The sequence below is a fragment of the Diabrotica virgifera genome, chromosome 10 (assembly GCF_917563875.1).
Source record: "Diabrotica virgifera virgifera chromosome 10, PGI_DIABVI_V3a".
In the NCBI taxonomy this organism is placed as follows: Eukaryota; Metazoa; Arthropoda; class Insecta; order Coleoptera; family Chrysomelidae; genus Diabrotica; species Diabrotica virgifera.
In genome coordinates this window covers 141,042,203-141,065,986 of record NC_065452.1, presented here as the reverse complement: position 1 = coordinate 141,065,986, position 23,784 = coordinate 141,042,203, and the positions used below count along the sequence as shown (strand labels likewise).

At 30.6% G+C, this 23,784-nt stretch overlaps 1 protein-coding gene across 4 annotated transcripts; it reads right to left on the bottom strand.

The window, feature by feature from the left end:
* Positions 1–1,487: 1,487 nt before the first annotated feature.
* LOC126893232 (14-3-3 protein zeta) lies at positions 1,488–22,102 on the bottom strand. Of its 4 annotated transcripts, none has more exons than XM_050663211.1 (6): positions 21,939–22,102; positions 17,813–18,133; positions 17,463–17,586; positions 11,556–11,719; positions 8,373–8,489; positions 1,488–2,661 (listed from the first exon to the last, which is right to left on the bottom strand). In XM_050663211.1, exons 2-6 carry the CDS (start codon positions 18,113–18,115, stop codon positions 2,623–2,625), a joined length of 747 nt encoding a protein of 248 aa, XP_050519168.1. In that variant the 5' UTR covers positions 18,116–18,133; positions 21,939–22,102; the 3' UTR covers positions 1,488–2,622. The 4 variants fall into 4 exon arrangements, with proteins under 4 accessions (XP_050519168.1, XP_050519167.1, XP_050519169.1 ...); XM_050663210.1 differs by lacking the exon at positions 21,939–22,102 and adding an exon at positions 21,213–21,384; XM_050663212.1 differs by lacking the exons at positions 11,556–11,719; positions 21,939–22,102 and adding exons at positions 11,256–11,419; positions 21,213–21,384.
* Positions 22,103–23,784: the final 1,682 nt, after the last annotated feature.

The following is a 23,784-nucleotide window of genomic DNA, read 5'->3' as shown; positions in this document are numbered from 1 at the left end:
TCCCAATGAAACACCCTGTATACTACTTCATCTTGATTGCGGCCCGCAATCTGTGGCAATAGCTACTATGTGGCCCAGGAAAGAAAAAGGTTGAGTATCGCTGAATTATAACTTTCTGAAGTTACAACTTTTTATCAAATAGAAATGGGCAACAAAGTTTTTTATGTTCAAAACTATCGTTTTTTACTAGCAGTCAATCGCTGGACACTTGCAATTTATGTGGTAGATCTGACACAGTATAAGTCTGAGCACCACTGCTCTAAGAGTTAGGATATTAATACATATGTAAAAAGTTTTATGTTCATTTCTAATAAAGGTTCTGAGAAAAAAATCTTGAAAAATGCTCATTTTTGGTCTTCAGAGAAAATGATGTTTGTAAGTAAATGCGTATACTTTTTGTAGCAATAGAAATAATGTCATGTAAAGCAGGAAACCCATTATTAACGCCCGGCACGTCCAAAAACCCATTTGTAACGGCCGGCAACGGAAAGATGATCATTTGCCATGGAGACCTCGTCAGAAGAGTAAGTGAAATTTGTGCTGAGATTGAAACAGACGAAAATGCAAAATTACGACGGAAACATCGGTTTTGGGTTCACGAAATATTAAAAAAATAAGAGAATATGGCGACTTTCATCATCTTTTCCCGCACAAAGATGATCCAAAATTTCTCAAATATTTTCGAATGTCTCGAACCAAATTTTATATTTCCATATTTACAAACAACGCGCTAAAAAATCAACAATATATTGTTGATTTTTTAATTGAAAGCGCGTTGTTCTGTTTACTACCAACAATTATGACGCACTGGCGCCAACTGGCCGTTCGACTTCAACGGATTTTATTCTCCTCGGAGAATTTTGGCCGTTCCGTTTGAGTGCTGGACTGTGCCGGGCCGAGCTGGCCGCTCACAATGGGTTACGTTGCATTTAAAACTGTACAAATGAATTTGGACTGTCCTGTGCCTCCTTTGGACTCATGATTCGGCAGGTCGAATTTTGTAATCAGTCTTGTTCAGTCACTGCACTATATTCATATAAACATAGTATTTCTTAAATGAAAAAATAAATCTGTGCTCATTCGAATAGTTTTTAGAATCATAGTAAATCTGGAAACTTGGAATGAATGAACCAAAAACAGATCTTCTAGTATCTATTTATGGAATGAACCCAAAATAGTTTTTCGCTTTACTTCTTTCTCCTTTGAATGCTACATTACTGTTTGAACAACTACATCCATTTTTAACCACATGCGTGTCTACACAAGACGCATTCATTTAGTGTGAAAAATTATGACATCGGTCCGTAGGATTTAGGTAGGGTGTTGTCTTATCCTATTTTGTGAATCAACGCCACCCTTACAGTTAACAATATTGTAAAAATGTAGTGATCAATTAAATATGGAAAATTTTTCTGATATGCGTAGTCATGAACAACGAAAAACATTCACGAAGTGGATATTTTCGGCTAGGTAATTAAAACAATATGTTAGAGTTTTGAAAAATTTATTGATATCTGACATATACTTCGACAGATACAACAGAAAACAAATAGAGCTTGGTAGCAGTTTTTATTTTAATACATATACATTTATATATAGCACATCCAAAGTGAGTGGTTTACGGTAAACATAGGTACTTTAGGGGAAGGGGCAGATATTGGCCCATGTAATGGAGTGCAAAATTAAGTTGGCAGACTAAATGTAATTAAATAACTGACTCAAAATAAATGATGAGGGTAAAAACATACCCAGCGGCTTCAACAAAAGCATAAACTAGTTGGCAGTGTCGAAACAAACCAAACAGCCGTTTTATTTAAGTGATTTGTGCAGTGATCTATATGGTTTTCGAAATGGCTGATATCATGTAATAATATATTTATCTTAATTATTTGAACGCTGCACTAATGTTTTTAAGTATTGTCTATCGACTTCTATAAAATCAAGTAAGGACTACAGATAGACCTTGATCTGCATATTTGTTCTACAAAATATATATTTCACATAACGTAATTCCAACTCTTAAAAAAACTTTTGGTTAAAACCGCTGTATTTGCCTTTACCCCGAGAGGTAAGTTCTGGGGAGAAGTTCAACAATGAACAAATACAAAATAAAAAAGATAACCTAAAACAATGTTATTAAATAATAAATGTAATAGTTAACAAGTTACAACTTAAAAGGTGCTAAAATTTCAAAAAAAAATTTTCAAAATTCTAGAAGGAGATAAATATACATTTAATATATAAAAAATTAAAAACCATTACAGTACTGAATATATATATAAAAAAAAACAAAAGTTGATGCAGAAGAATTGACATTGAATCACACAACAATCACAGAAATGAATATATGTAATCATATTGTTTCGATCACTAAACTATATGACTACATTTGGTTTTTATGGCTTAAATTACTTGTTGCGAAAAGTATGACGGTTGTGTGATAATGTGAAATATAAATTTAACGATTTACATATCTCCTAAAACATTTTAAATATCGAAGTTTCAGCAGGATGAAACTTAAAACTGTCAATGAAACTTCACAACCAAGTTCCACGAATACGTCAACTTACATGAAATTTCATTATTAACGAATAATTGTTTAAAAAATGACGCTCCACACTTTTAATTATCACCAGCCTCTTGAGGCTCATCAGCTTCGCCCTGTAACCAAAAAAACATAATATTAGCACAAAAAAACACGAAAAATAGTTAATACGCATGGCATGAGTGCGAGTAAGTCTTGTCGTATGAAAAAAATTATTTAGGTAGAAGTTGGAAAGGGACCGTTGAAGTATTAAGTAACGCAGGTTGGGGAGGGGGCTAAAAATCTTCAAAAATCGCGTTACGTAATACAGTGGAACCCCGATAAGTCGGCCCCCGATAACCCGGACCGATTTTCATCAGATAAACATTTTGATTTTCAATATTTTGTATTTTTCAATTTATTTGTGGCTTATTTCTCATCAAAATAGTTAATTATCAGACAAACCTTTCAACAATAAAAATGTATGTAATATATTATTTGAGAGATAATGTGTATGTGTGTAATTTGAACTATACGATATTAAAAATGACTCATAGCACACGCCGCAGAAACAACAGCCACCTGTCTGTAGTATCTATTCCTTTTTATTTCAAACTGTCGGCATTGTTTATGAAAGACTATTTAAAAAATTCTTTTATAAACAATGGTCTTTAGGTTTCACTGTTCTTAAATAATAACATTACATCATTGTGACTGTATTGTGTCTTGTATTGTTCGCTTCCATTTGCTTACGTTTGTGTTTGGTGTTTTTTTTTTGGTAATTTTAATGAGTAGGTACTGTGCATATTTATAAATATATTTCATGTTATTTCAATTCTAACGGAGTTTATCTGTAAGTATACCGTATTTTATTAATTTTTACCATATTCTCCGGCTATCTCGGATTTTCGATAACCCGGATCGGTCGCGGTCCCGATTAATCCGAGTTATCGAGGTTCCACTGTACTTAAACGCTTTCAAAACATACAGCTTATTGACAGGATAGAAAAAAAACTTTTTTTTTAAATAACTGCTATCTGGTTTTCTTAGTAACTGTAACTGCTACTGCAATTAATGTAATATATGTTCACATTAAATACCAACAAAAATGCTTTTTGAAACAAATGATTGCTTTTCTTATATCATGGAAGCGTTGAATGTTAAAATATTAAAAAACCAACTGCTATTAAAGTAGCAGCTATTTTTAACTGCTATTTTCATTTAGCAGTTGCAACTGCTATATCAAAATAGTGGGTCGGACACATCGCGAAATGAACACCCTATATACTTTTACATATTTTGACTCCTCTGGATGTTTTCGTTTTTGCAATATTATAGTTTTTCAGTATTATTTATGTGTACCTCCTCTACACATCGGCTGCATATGGATTCGTAATGTTTAGATGGGGTAATTTGATCGTTTGTTGTTTATATATCACGTCGGCGGACGGGTCTGCGAAATATCAGATTGTTGTCGGTTTTCCTAACACAGGTCAAAGGGTTTCGGTGCGAATGCCCGATGCCTCTCCACACATCTGACCTCTACAACACATTAGTTTTCGCAGTGAATTCAAAGTAGATATTGCGTCACCCGAGAATTAACACAGACTGAACGATTTACAGATGTGTACCTAGAGATGTGTGGTCAGCTCGTGATGATACATTGGCAGATGCATCCGCAGACGCAGCTGCCGATGTGTAGAGGAGGCATTATAAGAGGCAGTTTAAATAGATTTAACTGTTATAGTTAATTCAGTTGTTTTCATCATTTACAAATAATTTATATTCTTTTTTATTTTTTATGTTTGTGTTTTATAGTTGTAGTTTTACATGTACCTAAATTTTATATTTTCATTATTATGACAAAAGCTCTGCTTTATTGTATTTTGTATGTATTGGGTTTATCCCGTTAATAAATAAATAAATAAATAAATAGATGATCATGTTTTTTTTTTATATTAATTTCATTACAAAATACCCTGGAGAATAGTATAGAGATATGACATCAAAAAATCTATTTATGTTCAAAAGATTTTTAATATAATCTACTATTGTCTAAAATTATTAACGCTGAACTTTGGTGTATAGGATTGGTCAAAACTTATTGTCAATGTTCGGAACAAACAAGGCACATGAAGTAGAAGAATCAAATGGCATTTTATGATACTTATTATTTCTTAAGCAGTCTATAACTAACTGCTTTAATTTTTAAGTCATTCCTGATTTTTGAGCCCAACATTAACTGCAACAAAAATAAGCTTCAATGTTATTAGGTTGGCCGTGAAGTGCATGATCCTTAAACTGACACTTATGTAAATATTGAAAAGATATCAAAATACCTAAGCAGTAATATTGTTGGTACATGTAGAATATTAATAAAAACCCACAAGATGATATTGCTATTACAACCATACTAAATCAAACTTTTATGCCCATTAACAAATCAACATCAAAGTGAAGTGATGTTTAATATACCAATAAAATGAGATATAATACAAAATATTTACTAACAAAAATAAAATCATTGAATTTATAATAAATGTTCACAAGAGCCTCCGTCAACATTAATACATAATTCAAAACAATCTTTTAAAAGAATGACTTATTACACTAGTTAATACATTTATTTTTAATTATATTTTTTATATATTCTTTAGTTGTAGCTGGTGTTCCATGAACGAATAATAAAATTCCAAAATAAAAGAAGTGAAGTTTTATACATCATATCTTTTATTGGCCTTAAGCTTAAGAAAATAAATAGATTGTTTAGGTCTGTGAGAGGGTGAAGGTCACAATAATTCCAGCAGTTCCTTGTTCAGAGAATCTATACCAAATTTACAATCAAGATGCAGTAGAAATAAACAAACCAAGACACGTTAAATGAAAACTAGGAGCACTCCCGAATCTTAATATGTACATATACATACAATGTATATACATTGTAAATCCCAAATCATGATTTCCAAAGTTTTTACATTGTAAATTATGATTCGGGAGTCCTCCTAGAAGCATTTAATGTGTTTATTTCTACTGCATCTTGATTGTAAATTTAGTATAGATACAAAGTTCCATAAAATAATATGTCATTACAATAATAAAATACAGGATGTTAAAAAAGGTAAATATACAGGGTGAGTCACCACTAACGCGACGGACGATTACAGCGAAATAGTGGTTTGTAAGTTGATAAAATCTACATTTTAAAATTATTTTGAAATATACAGGGTGTCGCAATAAATGGCGGCGTATCAAAGTTATATTTTTTCTTATGGAATACCCTGTATTTTATTACATTTTTTAATTGTCCGCAAAAAATAAGGCTTCCATACCTATGTACAGAGTGTTCTGAGTTATGTCGACTTTTCTTAAAATGTAAAGTTTTAAAAGAAGGCTTATTCTAAAGTTATTTAAGAAATTATTAAAAAATACTTTTACATCTAAATAGTTGGATATTGGTTGAATGTATTTCATGATTCATTATACACATTTATTTACAGGGTGTTCAACATTTACAGTTTCATTATTGGATTATTTTATGTGTCATATGATGCTTATTTTAAATGAAACACCATGTATATTAATTATTAATTATATTAAACGAAGTCACCTCTTTCGAATGGTATATGGATGTCCTATACCTAGGTCTAATAGTTTTTGCGTAATTTACAATTATTTATATTCTTAATCTGTAAATCGATTTTAAAACAAAAGATGTATCTCATTGTATGACATCGTCATTTTATGACAGTACAGTCTGGTAAATATCAAAAATATAAACATCCATGTATGATATTCAAATTTAATTGCTCCTAAAAATGAATAACCACGTTATCTACGGTACTTTGCATTGGGGAGTGTTTGCAAAATTGTATCTTACTTTCTAAAGTTTACGCTCAAAAGTAGGTATCCTGATAGAAGACACCCAAAAAAGGACGTTTTTGAGAAATTTCGGAAAGTTATAAAAATAAACCAGTTATTTGTGATCAAGTCAAGGAAGATGTGACTTTAAGACTTTGGAGCAGATCCTGATTTTTTTTAAATATATTGTATACAGACCAATCTACCTACTTTTCATAATAATGGTCTAGTAAATAGACATAATTTTCATTTCATTATGATACAGTAAACAAACATTTATTTCGTACAGTTTAAAAATCGAGAGTGCATAAATATTATTTTTAAAATCAATTTACCGTTTAAGAAAATTGTAAATTACGCAAACACTATGACTCCTAGTTATGGAACATCCCTATACCATTTGAAAGAGGAACCTGTATTTAGTATAATAATTTATCAGCATACATGGTGTTTTATTTAAAATAAGCATCATATGACACATTAAATAATCCAATAATGAAACTGTAAATTTTGAGCACCCTGTAAATAAATGTGTAATAATCAATCATGGAATACATTAATTGTAAAATAATTACCAGACCGTACTGTCACAAAATGACAATGTCATACAATGCCATTAATTAACTACATCTTTTGTTTTAAAATCGATTTACAGATTAAGAATTTTAATAATTGTAAATTACGCAAAAACTACGACACCTAGGTATAGGACATCCATATACCATTCAAAAGAGGTAGATTTGTTTAGTATAATTATTTATTAATATACATGGTGTTCCATTTAATATAAGAATTATATGACTAATTGAATAATCCAATAATAAAACTGTAAATTTTGAACACCCTGTACATAAGTGTAACAATTAATAATCATGAAATACATTCAACCAATATCCAAATATTTAGATGTAAAAGTATTTTTTTATTTCTTAAATAACTTGAGAATAAGCCTTCTTTTAAAACTTTACATTTTAAGAAAAGTCACCATAACTCAGAACACTCTGTACATAGGTATAGGGAAGCCTTATGAAACTATACCTTATTTTTTGCGGACAATTAAAAAATGCAATAAAATACAGGGTGTTTCATAAGAAAAAATATAACTTTGATACGCCGCCATTTATTGGGACACCCTGTATATTTCAAAATAATTTTAAAATGTAGATTTTATCAACTTACAAACCACTAATTAAATTTTTTTTTCAAGTCTTTCCATTTCGCTGTAATCTTCGGTCGCGTTAGTGGTGACTCACCCTGTATAAAAAAAGATGTTTGTTCCAGCCTCTTAATATTGGTGGCCAGTATGTTTGAAAAATATATATATTTTAACAATGCTTATTCAAACCCTAATGTTCTTGATAACAAAAATTGTGGAATAATAAAATTATGTGCATTTAACAGGTAACTTGTCATGAATTATCAAAATTATTGACATACCTATTAACAACAAATTATATGAGTAAGTCATAAACTAAGCAAAGAATGGTCTATAATTTTCATACTATTTGAGAACTGAAAAATCAAATAAACATGGGTATGAATGATGTAATTGTTTGTCCAATAAACTGACAGAGGTGCGATTTATAATAAAACATTTCATTTAGCATTGTTTAACAGCATCCTTCAATAATGAGATTCTTAAAAATAGTGAATATAAAAATAAGACTGAATTAAAATGAAATGAAGAAAATGTTTTCCGGAAAAATAGAATTGATACTAATAGAAAGACTAAATAAAGGGGACCAATAGACCACTATTTTACAATGCCAGGATAATAATTATCCTATTATTTGGTTCTTATAATTATTATAAGAACCAAAAATTTAGAGTATAAACATCCAGAAAAAAAAAACAGCAAAACTTAATAAAATTATTAGAAGCACTGTAATAATATGGATAAACAAATTATATAAGCAGAGCCTGTCAAGTTCTGTCAAATTGTGGATTTGAACTTAGTTCATGAAGTTTATTATATTTGAATGTTACATACCTGCGTGTCACTCGTCCAAAGTGTGAGGTTATCTCGGAGAAGCTGCATAATAAGGGTACTGTCCTTATATGAGTCTTCGTTAAGTGTGTCCAACTCGGCTATTGCATCGTCAAAGGCCTAAATACGATAAAGTGTTATTATGATATTCTATAAAAAAATCGACGAAGTCGCCTTATTCCACACAAATATTTACAAAAAAAAAAGAAATCAATTTCTACAGTTGCTATTTTATTATCTATATTCAGGAGTAATATTAGAATGTGATTGGAAAACGTGAGATAAAATTTTCAACAGATAAGTCAAATCAGAATTCATAAATTTGTAATATTTGCGAGAGATCTATGAATAGACATTGGATCAAAACAAGATAAGCTTGGACATCACATTAATTTTTCTACAAGGGTATATGTGATAGTTATAGAAGAGAAACCTACAGTTTTAATTAAGCAAATTAACAAACTACCATTTACATACAGATTTTAAATGCTTTAAAACTTATTTATTTTTTATTCAGTGTGAAGTACATTCTATTAGCTTTATTACTCTATTAGCTAATAAAATTTTTACTTTTATAAACTAACTTTTAGGTATAACACTTCTTAAGTTTAATTTTTGCGCCTATTCCCATTTTTGGAAATCGTTTCATTTTTGTACAAGGCCCATCTATAACTCAAATGACATCAAAAGGCTTTTGTCTCAGCAACATTGATTTAAAAAAAATTCAAGCTAAAAGTTGCGTAATTTCTCAGATTACGTAACTTCTAGTCAGTTAGACTTGAGTATCTTGGAGTTACATGTAAGTTTCTTTACAAAATGATAAAAAAATTGAAAGTTCATAAATACAAGGAGTACATAATATGTAAAAGAAACTCAGCTAAGCATTAATTAATAATATTAATTATGAATAAAAGACACAAAAATACTTGTGAGATAGTGATATCAAGCAAATATATGACAGGATACATTAAAGCAAAATAGAAATATAAATTAGAAGAGGTAATGTACAGCTAAAATTGTGTTACTAGAGAACCTAATATATTAAAATATCATCTTGGTTACAGGTATCACTGTAATAGGAAATCTGTTTTAATTTAAATAACCATAAAAAATTGGTTTTAAATTAATTTCTTGGAATAATTATTAATACATTGTAAGTGTTAAACTCAAGAGATTAGTTTTGTGTGGAATCTGACGACATAAAATTTGAAGATGTATCAGAAAAATTACACTATATGTACAAAATGCATTCTTATTTTCTCAAGACACTGGCGAGACCAATACTTTCAATTTTAAGACTATTATATACCAAAAGATCATTTCGACACCCCCATCGAACAAGGTTGTAACTCAAGTTACATCTTTTTTCAGATTTCAACACAGGCGAATTCAGCAAAAAATTGCGCACACGTCAATATAAACGACATAGTTTAATTCTCAATAGTTTGTCTAATAAGAAGTTGTATTTTAAGTTACGTATGCCATTTTACTCCATTTTAGCTTGAAGAAGGCAGTAACACTGGATACTCCCTATGTAAAATATTTACTTTCTTTATACTTGACGATTAACAAGGTTTTTAAATGAGTTACAACTTTGTTGCACGTATGTTTAATTTATAACGTGTTCAAACATATGGTGCATCTCATAAGTCAAATTATCGAAATAAAAGTAAAAACGGATTTACGGAGTTTTTTTCCTTTTTGGTAGATGCAGTGGACAAAATAAGTATCGAATAGTGTTTGCTACGTACTTCTATGTAGTGAAAAAGTTTAATATTAACATTAAACATGTATTTTTAGAAATAGCACATTCACAAAACGAGGGTGATTCAATGCATGCCCTTACAGAAAAACAGAAAAAATATTGAGTCGTATATGCTCCACACCAATGGATAACCATGATACGATATGCCAAAGCATCAGGCAAGCCTAAATCCGTAAATTAAATAAATCAGAAGCAAATTCTAAATTTTAACCCATTTAAGGGCACACATGTGAATTTTGAAGTAGATATTAATAGTAAAAGAGTAAAGTAATAAAGTAAAATGGTTTAAAATTAAATATTTACAGATACGCAATAAAAATGAGAAAAATTTGAGATATTTTATACCATGATTTTTTAATATTGATAGAAGTTGTGTTGAATATTATTGTTATTGTAAAATTTATAATTTCCAATTAAAATTGTGTAAACTGTGAGTTGATATTTTGTTTAAATATACCATAAAAACTAATGTTCTCCTAGCTATATTGCAAATAACTCAAAACATACAACCTTTGTAAAAATAATTAACACAGAGAGTGTAAAATGGTTGTTAGGTGAGTTACAACCTTTTTCTACGAATACTCATGTTTAATCTCAAGGTTGTATCTCAATCAAACTGAAGATTCTCAATAGCTAATAAAATTACAAAGCATACATCTCACCGTAATCCCTTATTTATGTAATAAATATCATATCGCGTTAGTGTAAAAGGGTCTAATCATTTCACTACAAATTTTTAAAAAGTCTTGTTTTCGTTTTTTGCCTCTCCTGTAAAATCGCTAAAAATGAGTTACAACCTTGTTCGATGGGGGTGTCGATTTTACCAAATACTTTTTCAGCATTGAAAAACAAAATGAACTACGAGTGGTTGAGATGTAAATACTAAGATTTTTTTCTGATACAACCTCACAAGCAAACCCATAAGCACAAATCTTTTTGAAACAGAACAAAATCAATTTGCCAAAAATTATTACATTCATGATTGTGGGTTACTGTTCAAGCATTTATGTAGTTAGTAAACAGGCAGAATTACATCACAAAACTGGCAAATGTTAATACTCGCAAATGTAGAACTAAATAGAACCTAAAATATAACACACAAATAAAAAAAAACTAATAACCTGTTTGGCTAAGTGACAAGCTCTCGGAGGTGAATTTATAATTTCGTAATAAAACACAGAGAAATTTAGGGCAAGTCCTAGCCTAATAGGATGGGTAGACTGCATTTTTGACTTAGCTATGTCAAATGCTTCTTGATATGCCTTTTGAGAATCTTCTACAACTTCTACACAAGAAAAACGTACATTACTTTAACACCTACAAGATTTTTTTATAAAAAGATAAAATAAAGAACATGCTAAACAATTGCCTTCCATGTAATTCTGCCCCGCTGTAAAAAAGAAATATATATTAATAATGACCTGTTTAGCTAACTGGCAAGCTTTGTCTGGTGAATTTAATATCTCATAGTAAAACACTGAGAAGTTAAGAGCCAATCCCAACCTGATTGGATGTGTGGGTGTCATTTTCGCCTTAGAGATTTCGAATGCATCTTGATAAGCTTTTTGTGAATAATCGACGACAGCTGGAAGTTAGAATTAAGCAAAGTTTATGCAAGAAAATAAAATTCGTAAGTTTAAATACAAAATAAATAGCAAGAATAAATATGAGGTAGGCGCCACAAGTTTCCTATTTAGCCCAATTTGTTTTTCTTATTGATGTGACAAATTTTTATCAGTACATAAGTTTCAAGCATGAAAAGCATTACATATTGTTTGGAAAGGGGACCATTGACGAATATTTTACTTGATTAGTTTAAAAGAAGAGTTGATATAATTTGTATCATTATTATCATTAATAAATTATTCCGTTATTCTACAAGGTCAAAAATGTATGGAACCTACCTCATAAGGTTGAAATATATGTAAATTAAAATGTTTTTGCTAAATTTGGCTTCAAGTACTTAAAATTATCCTATAAATAGGATACCAGATGGACAATATTCATTCCACTGAAAAATCTGGATAATGGCTATTAGAGAGTTAAGAATTCCATTGCTTAAAAAAAATACAGTAGGGTAGAATTTTTCTCATTATTTCATTCAAAGAATTCTCAAAATGAAACTTACATAAGCTGGGGAGATGTGGCCTTAGAATTTTGCCAAACTGATGAACTAGAAGAAACTGCCAAAAGGGAAAATGAGAAAGTTCACATCCTTTAAATACATGTATACTAAATTTACAATCAAAATGTAGTAGAAATAAACAAACCAAGACACTTTAAATGCTACTAGGAGCAGTCCCGAATCATAATTTACATTTATTTTTACTGCATCTCGATGGTAAATTTAGTATAGGTACATTTACATTTAACACATTGAACACTGTAATGTATATAATATTACAGCTCTCTGGGCCAACTTAGTCGTGGTCCATACAGTAGCAGTGACTGCGTAGCAAGTGGGCATCAAAAAAAATCAAAGCTTTTTGATGGGACGTACACAACAAGTTCGTATCAACAATTATGTTTCTAAAGAATTCCATTGTTGTTCTGGTGTCCCACAAGGGTCTCATTGTGGTCCCTTGCTCTTTAACTTGTTCATTAACGATATTGGTAAGGCTATCAAAAACTCACACTTTCTACTATTTGCTGATGATCTAAGTTATTTCGTTACATACATGATATATCAGATAGAGATCTTCTGCAAGATGATGTTAATATGTTTATGGTCGAAACAAAATGGTTTAAGCCTAAATCCGACTAAATGTTCTTGTATTTTTGGTCGTATAAATAATCTAACAGCTAATAGATATGTTCTTAATGATGTACTCTTGGATTCAGCTACTGAGATTAAAGATTTGGGTATATTATTGGATTGTGCATTGACATTTAGAAGCCATTATCTTATAATAAGAAAACAGGATTTCGCAATCTTGGTTTTATTTATCGCAACAATCATTATCTCTCACCTACTGTATTCAAATTACTGTACTGCTCTCTAGTGCGCTCAGGACTTGAATACTGCTCTGTTGTTTGGTCTCCATTTCATCAAGTTTACATTGATGGATTGGAGAGCGTTCAGCGGAAGTTTTTAAGATCCTTAGCTTATAAAGCACATACTAATATAAGAAATACTGAAAATTTCGTCATAGATTATTCTGGAATAATGTCTCAATTTAATGTTGCTACACTGAAAAACCGCAGGTTGAGAGCGGATATTGTCCCTTGTTACTGGATAATGTGTACAACAGGGATAACAAAAACTCTCAAGGTCACTTTTACCGCATAAACGAATGTCTGTTATCGCTTCTCCTCACAGTTGCAGACAAATTGGTTTTACAATACTTAAACACAATACATAGAACTCGACACACTGCACTCTTTTATATTCATTTTCATAGGACTGAGTATGCTTGTCATTTTCCCTTGTCGAGAATGCTCAGCTTATGCAATGAGATGCTACTTGATCCATTCTGTCCAAGCATTAATGTCTTCAAAAGGCAGCTTGGTAGTTGAATGATTTAAATATGTGATATTTTCATCTTCTGTAATTGGATATACTGTGTTATTTTACAAATTTTATTGTTTAATTGTCTTTTATTCGTTGATTTTTGATGTTTTTTGTACATGATTTTTACTTTTACTGTTTTTTTTGTATTCGTTTGTAAATGGTTCTACCGTCTAAATAAATAAATAAAGTGTGATTCGTGCAGCTGTGTAAGTAAAATAAGTGTGAATCGTATGATTCACACAGCATTCAACGTGTTAAGATATAACAATTTGTGAAAAATCAAAGACTGTCATGGCTGGGACATCTCTAGAGACAAGAAGATGTAAAAACAGCGAAGAAAATATTACAATGGAAGCAAACAGGAAGAAAAAAGGAAGACCCAGAGTGAGATGGTTGGATGAAGTAGAAGACAACCTGAAAACCATAAATGTAAGATAATGAAAGAGAAAGCACAATAGAGATCTGCCGTCTCTATAATCACTTTTAATTTAAAGTTTAAATACATTAATTTTATTATATCTACAATATATCAGCATTAAATACAAAAAGTACTAATCTACCCAAAAAAAGTTGCAGAATGTCTGAAAAGTAATAAATCAAACCATTTAGTTAACACATTGACGGACAGAACATCTAAAGAAGCCCGATTTCCATTGATGTAATGTGACACAACGTCTATAGACAATATTTTTAAAATGATGAGTTGTGACAAAAAATCGGTAGACTGTAAAAATGGTAAAATCATGTTTACGAAAATGTTAACTCATTGTTTCCATAAACTATAAGCGCTAAAAGAAATTCAACAATTTCCCTATTCTACTTTGCAAAATCCATATATTGTCACAACACTTATACTTTTGACGCACTGTCCATCAACATGTTAAGAAATAAAATTGGATCACTATTCAAAATCTTATGTAGTCCCCAAAACTTTAAATAAAAAAAAATCTATTCATACGAATAAAATTATTGTAACATAAAAAATATTTTTAAAGCGTATTGCATTTACTTATGAATGAAATCAGGTATCACTAAAACTTAAATGAAAAATATTTTTAAAGCATATTGCATATAGTCTGTTTCTATTCATATTGCATTTGCCTATGAATGAAATCAGGTATCACTAAAACTTGAATGTAGTTTTCCAAAGTACAACTAAAAAGCAATGAACTCGATTTATAGGTAGCTATAAAATTTTCTAGTTATGAATTGATTGGAATTTAAAAATTAATTTTAAGTACACCAGTTGCTTTCACCCATCTGTTGATTTATGGTAAAAGTTAAAAAAAGTCTACTCGTATTAATGAGGGGGGCCATAGTTGAGTGGCTATGGTAATGACTTACCACACCAGATAGTCCAGGATCGATTCCCATCATAGACACTAGATGTTTATCTAGTTCTAATATAACAGCCCCCACTGGGTCAATCTAAGCCAAGTGGTCCAAAGGTGGTTGCTTGACTATTTTTAATATTTTTTATTTTTCTACCTTCTAAACTTCAGTCTATAGAGAGTACAAAATTGCATTCATTTTATTTTTAAAAAATTTAGTTTGCTGATGACAGCCATTTTTGTTAAAGCGTATCTATCATTTTCACGGAAAACATAGCTTCGCTCTTTAGCCAATATTTTTACTGAGGTTTGTCCTAGAAAAATAAATCAAAAACCAAACTTTTAGAAAAGTACTCTAAAAAATTGTCTATAGCATTATTTAATTTCAAACTACCCCTATAAGGCCTTAAATGAACCTCAAAGTTTGAAAAGGTAAACTGATAAAATTCAATTTTCAGCATTTTTTAACAGCATAGGGCAAGTCAATTATGGTTTGTAATTTTTTTTCTGGAAAAGACATACGTACATACTTTAAATAAAAAAAGTTTGAGCTTTGAGACTTGAGTAAATTTTTTCAAAAAAAATCCCGAAAATATAATTTTTTGAAAAATCTCAAAGTTTGACCCCTTATATCCCTGATGGGCACAGATGAAAAAATTTGAAATTTGCCTGAATGTTAGCCCCTAGCAAGTAGAATAAAAAGTAAAAATTTGGAGTTGCAGACTTATGTCATATAGGAGTTACAGGCCTGACAAAATGGTCAAAAATCAAAATGGTCAAAATTTGAGCGTTTGCCGGCAGGGTAATTAAAATTCAAATAAACCGTCTCAATGAAATAAAAATTAATGTATTTTCACCGATTTCACAGTGAATACAAATTTATACAGGGTGGGCCAAAGAAAAGAGTCCACCTCGATATTTGACAATAGTGCAATAGTTACCTATTAGATTTTAAGGAAATGCTGAAATAGGTCCATTTTTATTATATTACAACTTTTTGGGATATATTTCATACTATGTGATGTCATCCATCAGAGCGTGATGACGTAATCGATGATTTTTTTAAATGTGATTTCACAAATAAACATTTCTTTTTGCTTAAATTAAATCACAAACAGCCTCTCACCTACCTCTTGGCAGTTTGAACATTTAATTTAAACGAAAAGCAATGTTTATTTGCCAAATAATAATTTTTTTTCTATTTTATGACAGCAATAAAATACATTCTTTTTTTTTGTGTCAATTACTTTAATTCAAAAATTATTTTTTGGCCACCCTGTATAAATAATTATATTATTGTTTATACTACTGAACAGAGAATTGAACACTCTTTCAAATGACATAACATACGACCCCTATTCCCATTAAAAAAAATCATCGATTACGTCATCACGCCCAAATGGATGACGTCACTGATGATAACACGTCATGGAGACGTATGAAATATATATAAAGAAATTCTGTTTCGGCATTCCCTTAAAATATAATAACTGCCAAATATCAACGTGAACTCTTTTCTTTGGTCCACCCTGTATATAAATTTGTATTTATTGTGAAATCTGGTGAAAATAGATTAATTTTTATTTCATTAGACACGTTTATTTGAATTTTAATTACCCTGCCTGGAAACGCTTAAATTTTGACCATTTTGATTTTTGACCATTTTTTCGTGCCTGTAACTCCTATATGAGGTAAGTCTGCAACTCCAAATTTTTACTCCTTAATCTACTCGCTAGGGGCTAACATTCAGCCAAATTTCAAATTTTTTCATCGTGTCCATCAGAGATACAATAGGTCAAACTCAAGATTTTTTAAACTACATTTTTGAAATTTTTTTTGAAAAGATTTACTACGTCTCAAAGCTTAAACTTTTTTTACTTAAAGTATGTACGTATGTCTTGCAGAAAAAAAAATTACAAACCATTATCGGCTTGCCTTATGCTGTTAAAAAAATGCTGAAAATGGAATTTTATCAGTTTACCTTTTCAAACTTTGAGGTTCATTTAAGGCCTTAAGGGTAGTTTTTTAGAGCACACTTTTCTAAAAAGTTTGGTTTTTGATTTATTGTTCTAGGACAAACCTCAGTGAAACTATTGGCTAAAGAGCGAAGCCATGTTTTCCGTGAAAATGATCGATACGCTTTAACAAAAATGGCTGTCATCGGCAAACTAAATTTTTTAAAAATAAAATAGGAGTAGTCTCTATAGACTGAAGTTTACATGGTAGAAAAATAAAAAATATCGAAAATAGCCAAGCAACCAACTTAATTTATATTGGACCACTTGGCATGGATTGACCCCACTGTGCTTCGGAGGAGGATACTAACAATCTGATTAGTAATTCCCCAAATAACTGAATAATATAATAAGCCCTAACATAATGAAATAAATTATAAAAAGAAAATACAGCTCATGAGCTTATTCAGAACTTTTGATTTTGAACATTGATTTGAGACCTTAAAAAATACAACAATTCAAACAACTTACTGTTCCTAGTGTCGCCGGTGGCTACTTCTGCGAGGTACCTATAGTAATCTCCCTTCATCTTGAGGTAGAATACTTTGGACTCTGCATTGCTTGCTTTAGGGATAAGGTATTTGTCAAGAAGTCCCTGTAAAATTATTAGAATAACTCACCTGCACACAAATATAATGTGCATTTTACTGTTTGATTATATACTATCAGTTATTTTGTCTGTTGTCATCAATAACACTCGGAAGAACGAAAGTTATTAATATAAGTTTGCATCATATATAAAAAACATTGACTTGTTTCTAAAATAATATGTATCTCACTGTAAGTAAGAAGTTAAGAGAAAACAAACAAAATATACTCACTAAGACGTCATCGCAGATTTCTCGTAACTCTTTTTCAACTTTTTCTCTATATTCTCGAGCCATCTGTTGTTTCCTCTCTGATCCTTCAGTCTTTTGTTCAATTGAAGAAATTACTCTCCATGATGATCGTCTGGCACCAACCACATTCTTATATGCGACTGATAGGAGATTCCTTTCTTCGTTACTGAGTTCCACTCCTGTCTCTGTAACTGATTTCATTGCTGAGGCCATATCATCATAGCGTTCTGCTTGCTCAGCAAGCTTGGCCCTTTGAACTAATTCATCTTTATCAGGAGCAGACATTTTTCTCTAATTCTAAATCTGTAAAAGATAATACAGCAGTGAAATAAATGAAGGAAAGGAGTTCTTAATGTAATTGTGTTATTTATCGAAAGAAATATACAGTATTTCTTGAAGTTAGGAACTGAAAACGCTATTAATAAATAACAGTAGAAGTACAAAAAAAAAACAAAACCTAACTCATGACAGACGTAGAGGTTAGCAGTGAATTGAACCTTTACTTTTGCATAGTGACATAACTAAATCTGTTTTACTCTTTATAATGGGGTTATAAAGTTACTCCAAAGCTACTGCTGCATCCCACATGTTAAGCTTCATCCTCTCCTATCCTGCTGATCATTTTATTCCAAGTTGCTTACCCCCATTGCATCTTTTTTCGATATTTTTGGTCATCAACATTTCTTCTTTTCCAGGATATTTTAATGGGTGATTAATTTTTTCCATGTGTGATTAATTTTTTCCAATCCACAGCTGTCCTCACAAGTTAGAGAATTAAAAGGTTATGAAACTATTTTCTGCTTGGCAAAGTTAAAACAACATGTTTATAGGCGGTTAAAGCATATATGAGGCTTAATCTCATATAAACACAACATTTAGCAGACAATAATTATGTCTAACGAAGATGCCAAAGGTGAAGAACGTCCTGGCTCAAGTGTGGTGCTGTAAGATATATCGATGGCTTAGTGTGAAAACATATCTCATTTTTTTTTTTTCGAAAATGACATTTTGGTGGTTTTAGTTTGAAAACCTTGTATCTCACGATTTACAACTGTTAGAAAAAATCCAAATACACTAGACTATTTTCTACAGCCGAAAAAAGAAACCACGTATATCCATTGCTCTCTTGATTTAGTGTGAATACCACGTATATTTATAACCAAGATTTGGTACTTAATTTGTGTTTGAGAGATTCGACTTGCAGAAATGTTTTCTGTGAACAACAAAAGGTAGTCCGGCATATAGAAACATTTTATGAACCTTAACTCAAAAGACTTGTATTGTATCGACCTAGTATTTGGAGGTGTGCAATAAGCTATGAAAAATGAAAACCTCGTAAATAATAATAAACACAACCTCATTTGAGATGAAAAACACGTGTATCAAGATATATGAGGTTATCATAGTTACTTGGGCAAAGGCTCTATATACTGCGAGGATATTTACGTATTTTTCATAGTTAATATTTGTATTTCCAATTTAATAGCAACATTTAACACTTTTAGCTCTGTGACAATATCAGATATTTGTCTCAATGTGCTCGAATTAAAAATATGTAATGTAATTTTTGTTTTTAGGTTATATTATTCAGAAAATCAGTTTTTTGCCTCTCCTGTAAAATTGTAATTTAATGAGATACGAGGTTTTCACACTAAGCCATCAATATACCAAACTAATTCAGCTGGCCCAAACTAAATTTTATAGCAATATGACCAACAACCTTTAATAAACCAACACTATACGAGAATAAGATAAAAAAGTGCTTGCATATTCATTGAATCCTGGATATATGTTGAAATGTGATCAGACTTTTTGGTACAATAAAGATATTACTAGAACTATGACAATGCAGAACATGGGAAACATTAAAAACATTAGTAATTTTTTAAAGAATAGTACATGGGATTAAGTAACCAATCAAACAAAAAATAAATGTTAACATGTTGATGTTTACATTTACAGTTGATGAATGCTGATGGATAGCAAACAATCGAAAAAAAAAACATTTATGTGATTGCATTATGACTAATAAGGGATTGTATTATGACTAATAAGGAAGTGTGAGATCAGCAACAATGCACTTTCAGTTTTCCAGGTGCTATTATTTAGTTTTCACAGAACACATTCACAGACACATCTTCATATGCAGTCATGTCCCTTTGAAAGTGTCTGCATATGCAGTTGTTTCCACGAATGTGTTGTTTGTATCATTAACAAAATTAATCTGTATAGCTTGCCCAAGAATTGATGTCGAACAGACATTGAGATCCTTATGCATAATGGAAGAGAACAAAATATTTAAAGACAAACATTAAAATATAAGAAATTTTCGCTTTATATCTGGTCACCACCCACCTAAATAGGTGTGCACATCTTGAAATACATAATAAAGATAGTTGAGGCCAAAACAATTGCGAGAATTTTCATTAGAAATGTTTACTAATGTTCCAAAAATATTAAATTAATCATAGATGCAATTTTTCTTTTTGGAGCAATGTTAAAAATAACTACTTCTAATTAGGAAAGGTGAGATTCAAATTCAACTTATTTCTCAATTCAGTATGTTCATACATTTAAGAAGTCTGCAAGTAATCAATATTAGCAATATCAAATTAAGAATGAATGCAAGACTTCGATAGATATAGGTAATAAGAGGAACAGCTCAATTGATTATATTTTTTTTTGGCAATGACTAATAGACGTGGGCCCAATCGCAGGTTATGATATATTTCCACAAAATCAAAATTTTAGTTGAAATCTATTAATAGAACTAATATTTTTACCAGCAAGTAAGTCGATAGTTAAAGTATTTCCACCCTCTGATTGATATTCCAGAACACCGGGCAGAATAATATCTTTCCAGGCAGTAAAACCTATCAAGACAGAAGTCGACTACCGCGCTATATCACCACGCCACCGGCAAGAGATTGACAATATGGCGGCAGCCACACCTTTTACTCTAATGCGTAGTTGAAACATTTTTCATATCGTGAATGCTTTAAATATTTCCTAGAAGCTTTATGATTCTGTGTAAATATGATTCACTGCAGGAATATCGTCAGAAAAGATACAAACACCTTGGGTTATCGATCACCCACTGGATCTACTTCATGATGATGCACGGGAAAATATCATTACTTTCTGAACCGTCTAGAACTTTAACCCTTGTATTAAGATCGTTATAAATAGAATTAGGAAAACTCACACAAAAAAATATTAATGACTACTTTAAAATCTTATCACCAAAAATCAGGAAAGATTTCAATGTTGAAGGTCAATATTTCCCAAGACCATAAAATGTAAGGGCAAAGCTCTACACTAAAGAAAATTACATATTTTCACGTAAAACAATTCACTGACAAAATATTAATCATGTACTTACGGTTTTATTCAATAAATAGTAAGATTTTATAGCAGCCGACGCTATACACACTACTTTCAACAATGAATAGACTAGATCAGCGATCACGAGTGTGACGAAGTGACGAGCGAGAGACGATCGATGAAAACGAAAACTCGTAATGCGCGCGATTCGCCTATTCATCTGACTCGATTTATTTAACGATTCTACCGGTATTCGATTGATAGGTATTTGAAGACGAGGGAAAAAAATAAATTCAATTAATTGTCTTCAAATCACACCAGAGTTGCTGCTGATGTTGAAAATCAGAAAAATAAGAGAAAACCCAGCCATACATCTCAAAATCTATTTAAAGAAATATATCAAAATGTCAGTATTAGTAAAATGATGTTTTAGGTAGTGGAAACACATTTGGATGAAATATTTATTAGGTATAATAAAAGCATATTTCTTTTTATATACCTTAATTATATTTATAACTGTCAACTAGCAGTTTAATATTGACAGAAACCAGATTTTTTTATTTTTAATTTCGTTAATAAATAACTAACCAAAGATCGAAATTCAGCTCCTCTACATAATCAAATTTCGATTGTTGAAACATCGAACAACCTCGAGGAACTAATAAAAACGTCTAAATTTTTATCATGGCGACTGATAGAAAGTGGCCATCTGATCAATATTTTTACAAAAATATAATTGTTACACACATGCATGCATAAAATACATTACATATTTCATACTTACACTTTTATCTTCAAATTATTCAGCTACTTTAGTAATAAATGTTGAATATACTCCTGCTAAGCTCTATTTAACAGCCCGGTAACAAAAACTGAGACAGATGAAAGAACCTACCCCACGAAGAGACTACGAACTACGACACAAACACCGAGTTTACACGAACTGAAGAACTGCAAATTCGAATAAAAAAGTATTCAATTTTTCGATTCATCCGAATAATCCACTGAAGATCGATTATTTTTGAAAAATAAAAATACATAGCAACATGAATTATAAAATACGCTGTGTCTAGATACACGCTAACGTGTACGCAAATAAAAAAGTTAGGTACACGCGAATTAAATTTCATTAAGCTAGTGACGTCATTATTTAGCGTGCACAGTGACTGTATATTTTGGTACACGCTATTTTGATAAGTTTAGTGTTAGATAGAAAAATATTTGTTATTAAGGGAAGGGAAGGGAAGGGAAGCAGAACTATTCAGATATTTCAAACTTAATTGTAATAAATCAATGTGTACCTATATTGTATAAAAGTATAATATACTATAATATACTATTATATTCATATATTAATATATTTAGGTTATCAAAATAAATATTCAGTTGACATGGCATGTATGTACAAAATACTGTTAAAATAATTTTTATACGTAAACGTAAGTTAATTATAACAGTTTATAAACATAAACCAATGCTGTTGTGTTTATTTCTATTTATACAAGGAGTTGAACTTGTTACGATTTTCATACAAAATTGGTTATAACTTTGTAAATACCCTCTGTATAACATACCCAACCTTTATATTTTTGTGATGGGGAAGTTAAGAAGATTTCGAACATAAAATAAAATATAGGGTGTTCCATTTAAAAAACATAATTTTGGTCTGCCACTATGTTATCGAACGCCCTGTAACATTCTAATTAATTTTGTACTATGAAGCTCAAAGTTTGCTACAATTTTTGTTACTAACTATTTATTGCTATCTATAACTATAGCGGATCTACTTAATCACACTAATCAATCGCCCTGTATATATTTTATCTTAAAACATCTGCTACCCTTAATCACGAATTTTTGTCTCATTTATCTTTTTCATACTGTTTTAAAATATTGTTAAACGCATTAAAAGAACTAAATAATGGTCCACACTCCATAATTAATTTAAAAACAAACACTAAAATAAGAAATAAATAAAAAAACAAACAAATAAAAATAAGAAATCTCTTTACTAATCAATATTAAAATGTAAACACAACGCGATTAGACAAATGTGAACCTCACTCTGACTGACGCTCGCGGTATTCTCAAGTTAGCGTGTACGCAAAAAACCAGTAACAGTGCACGCTAAATAGTGACGTCACTGACTTGATGACGTTTCGCGTGTACCTAACTTTTTTATTTGCGTACACGTTAGCGTGTACCTAGACACAGCGTATAAAATATGCATAATCAAAATAATATTTAAAAAAATAGTGCATTACATGTCACATGCACAATAATAAATGGAATTTATATAAAGGAATTTATTAGATTATATTTATTGAGGAATTTATAATGGTCAATGAACGCCAAATCACATTTTATGGCATGATATTTATACTATATTTAAAAATTGTCCAGGCATATTCTATTTTTAACAACTCTATTGGTTATTCTATCAACATTTTGCCAACTGCAGAAACTATTAAAATGTTGCAAATATTTGCACCGTCCATTTTAGTTCTAAAAAAGGTATTCGTTTTTTTAAATAATAAATTTAAAAAAATAATTGCTGCGTTAGCGTAAACTTATGAGGTTCAAACTTGCCTACTTTAACTACAATAGCAAGTAACTGGTTAAATTTTCAA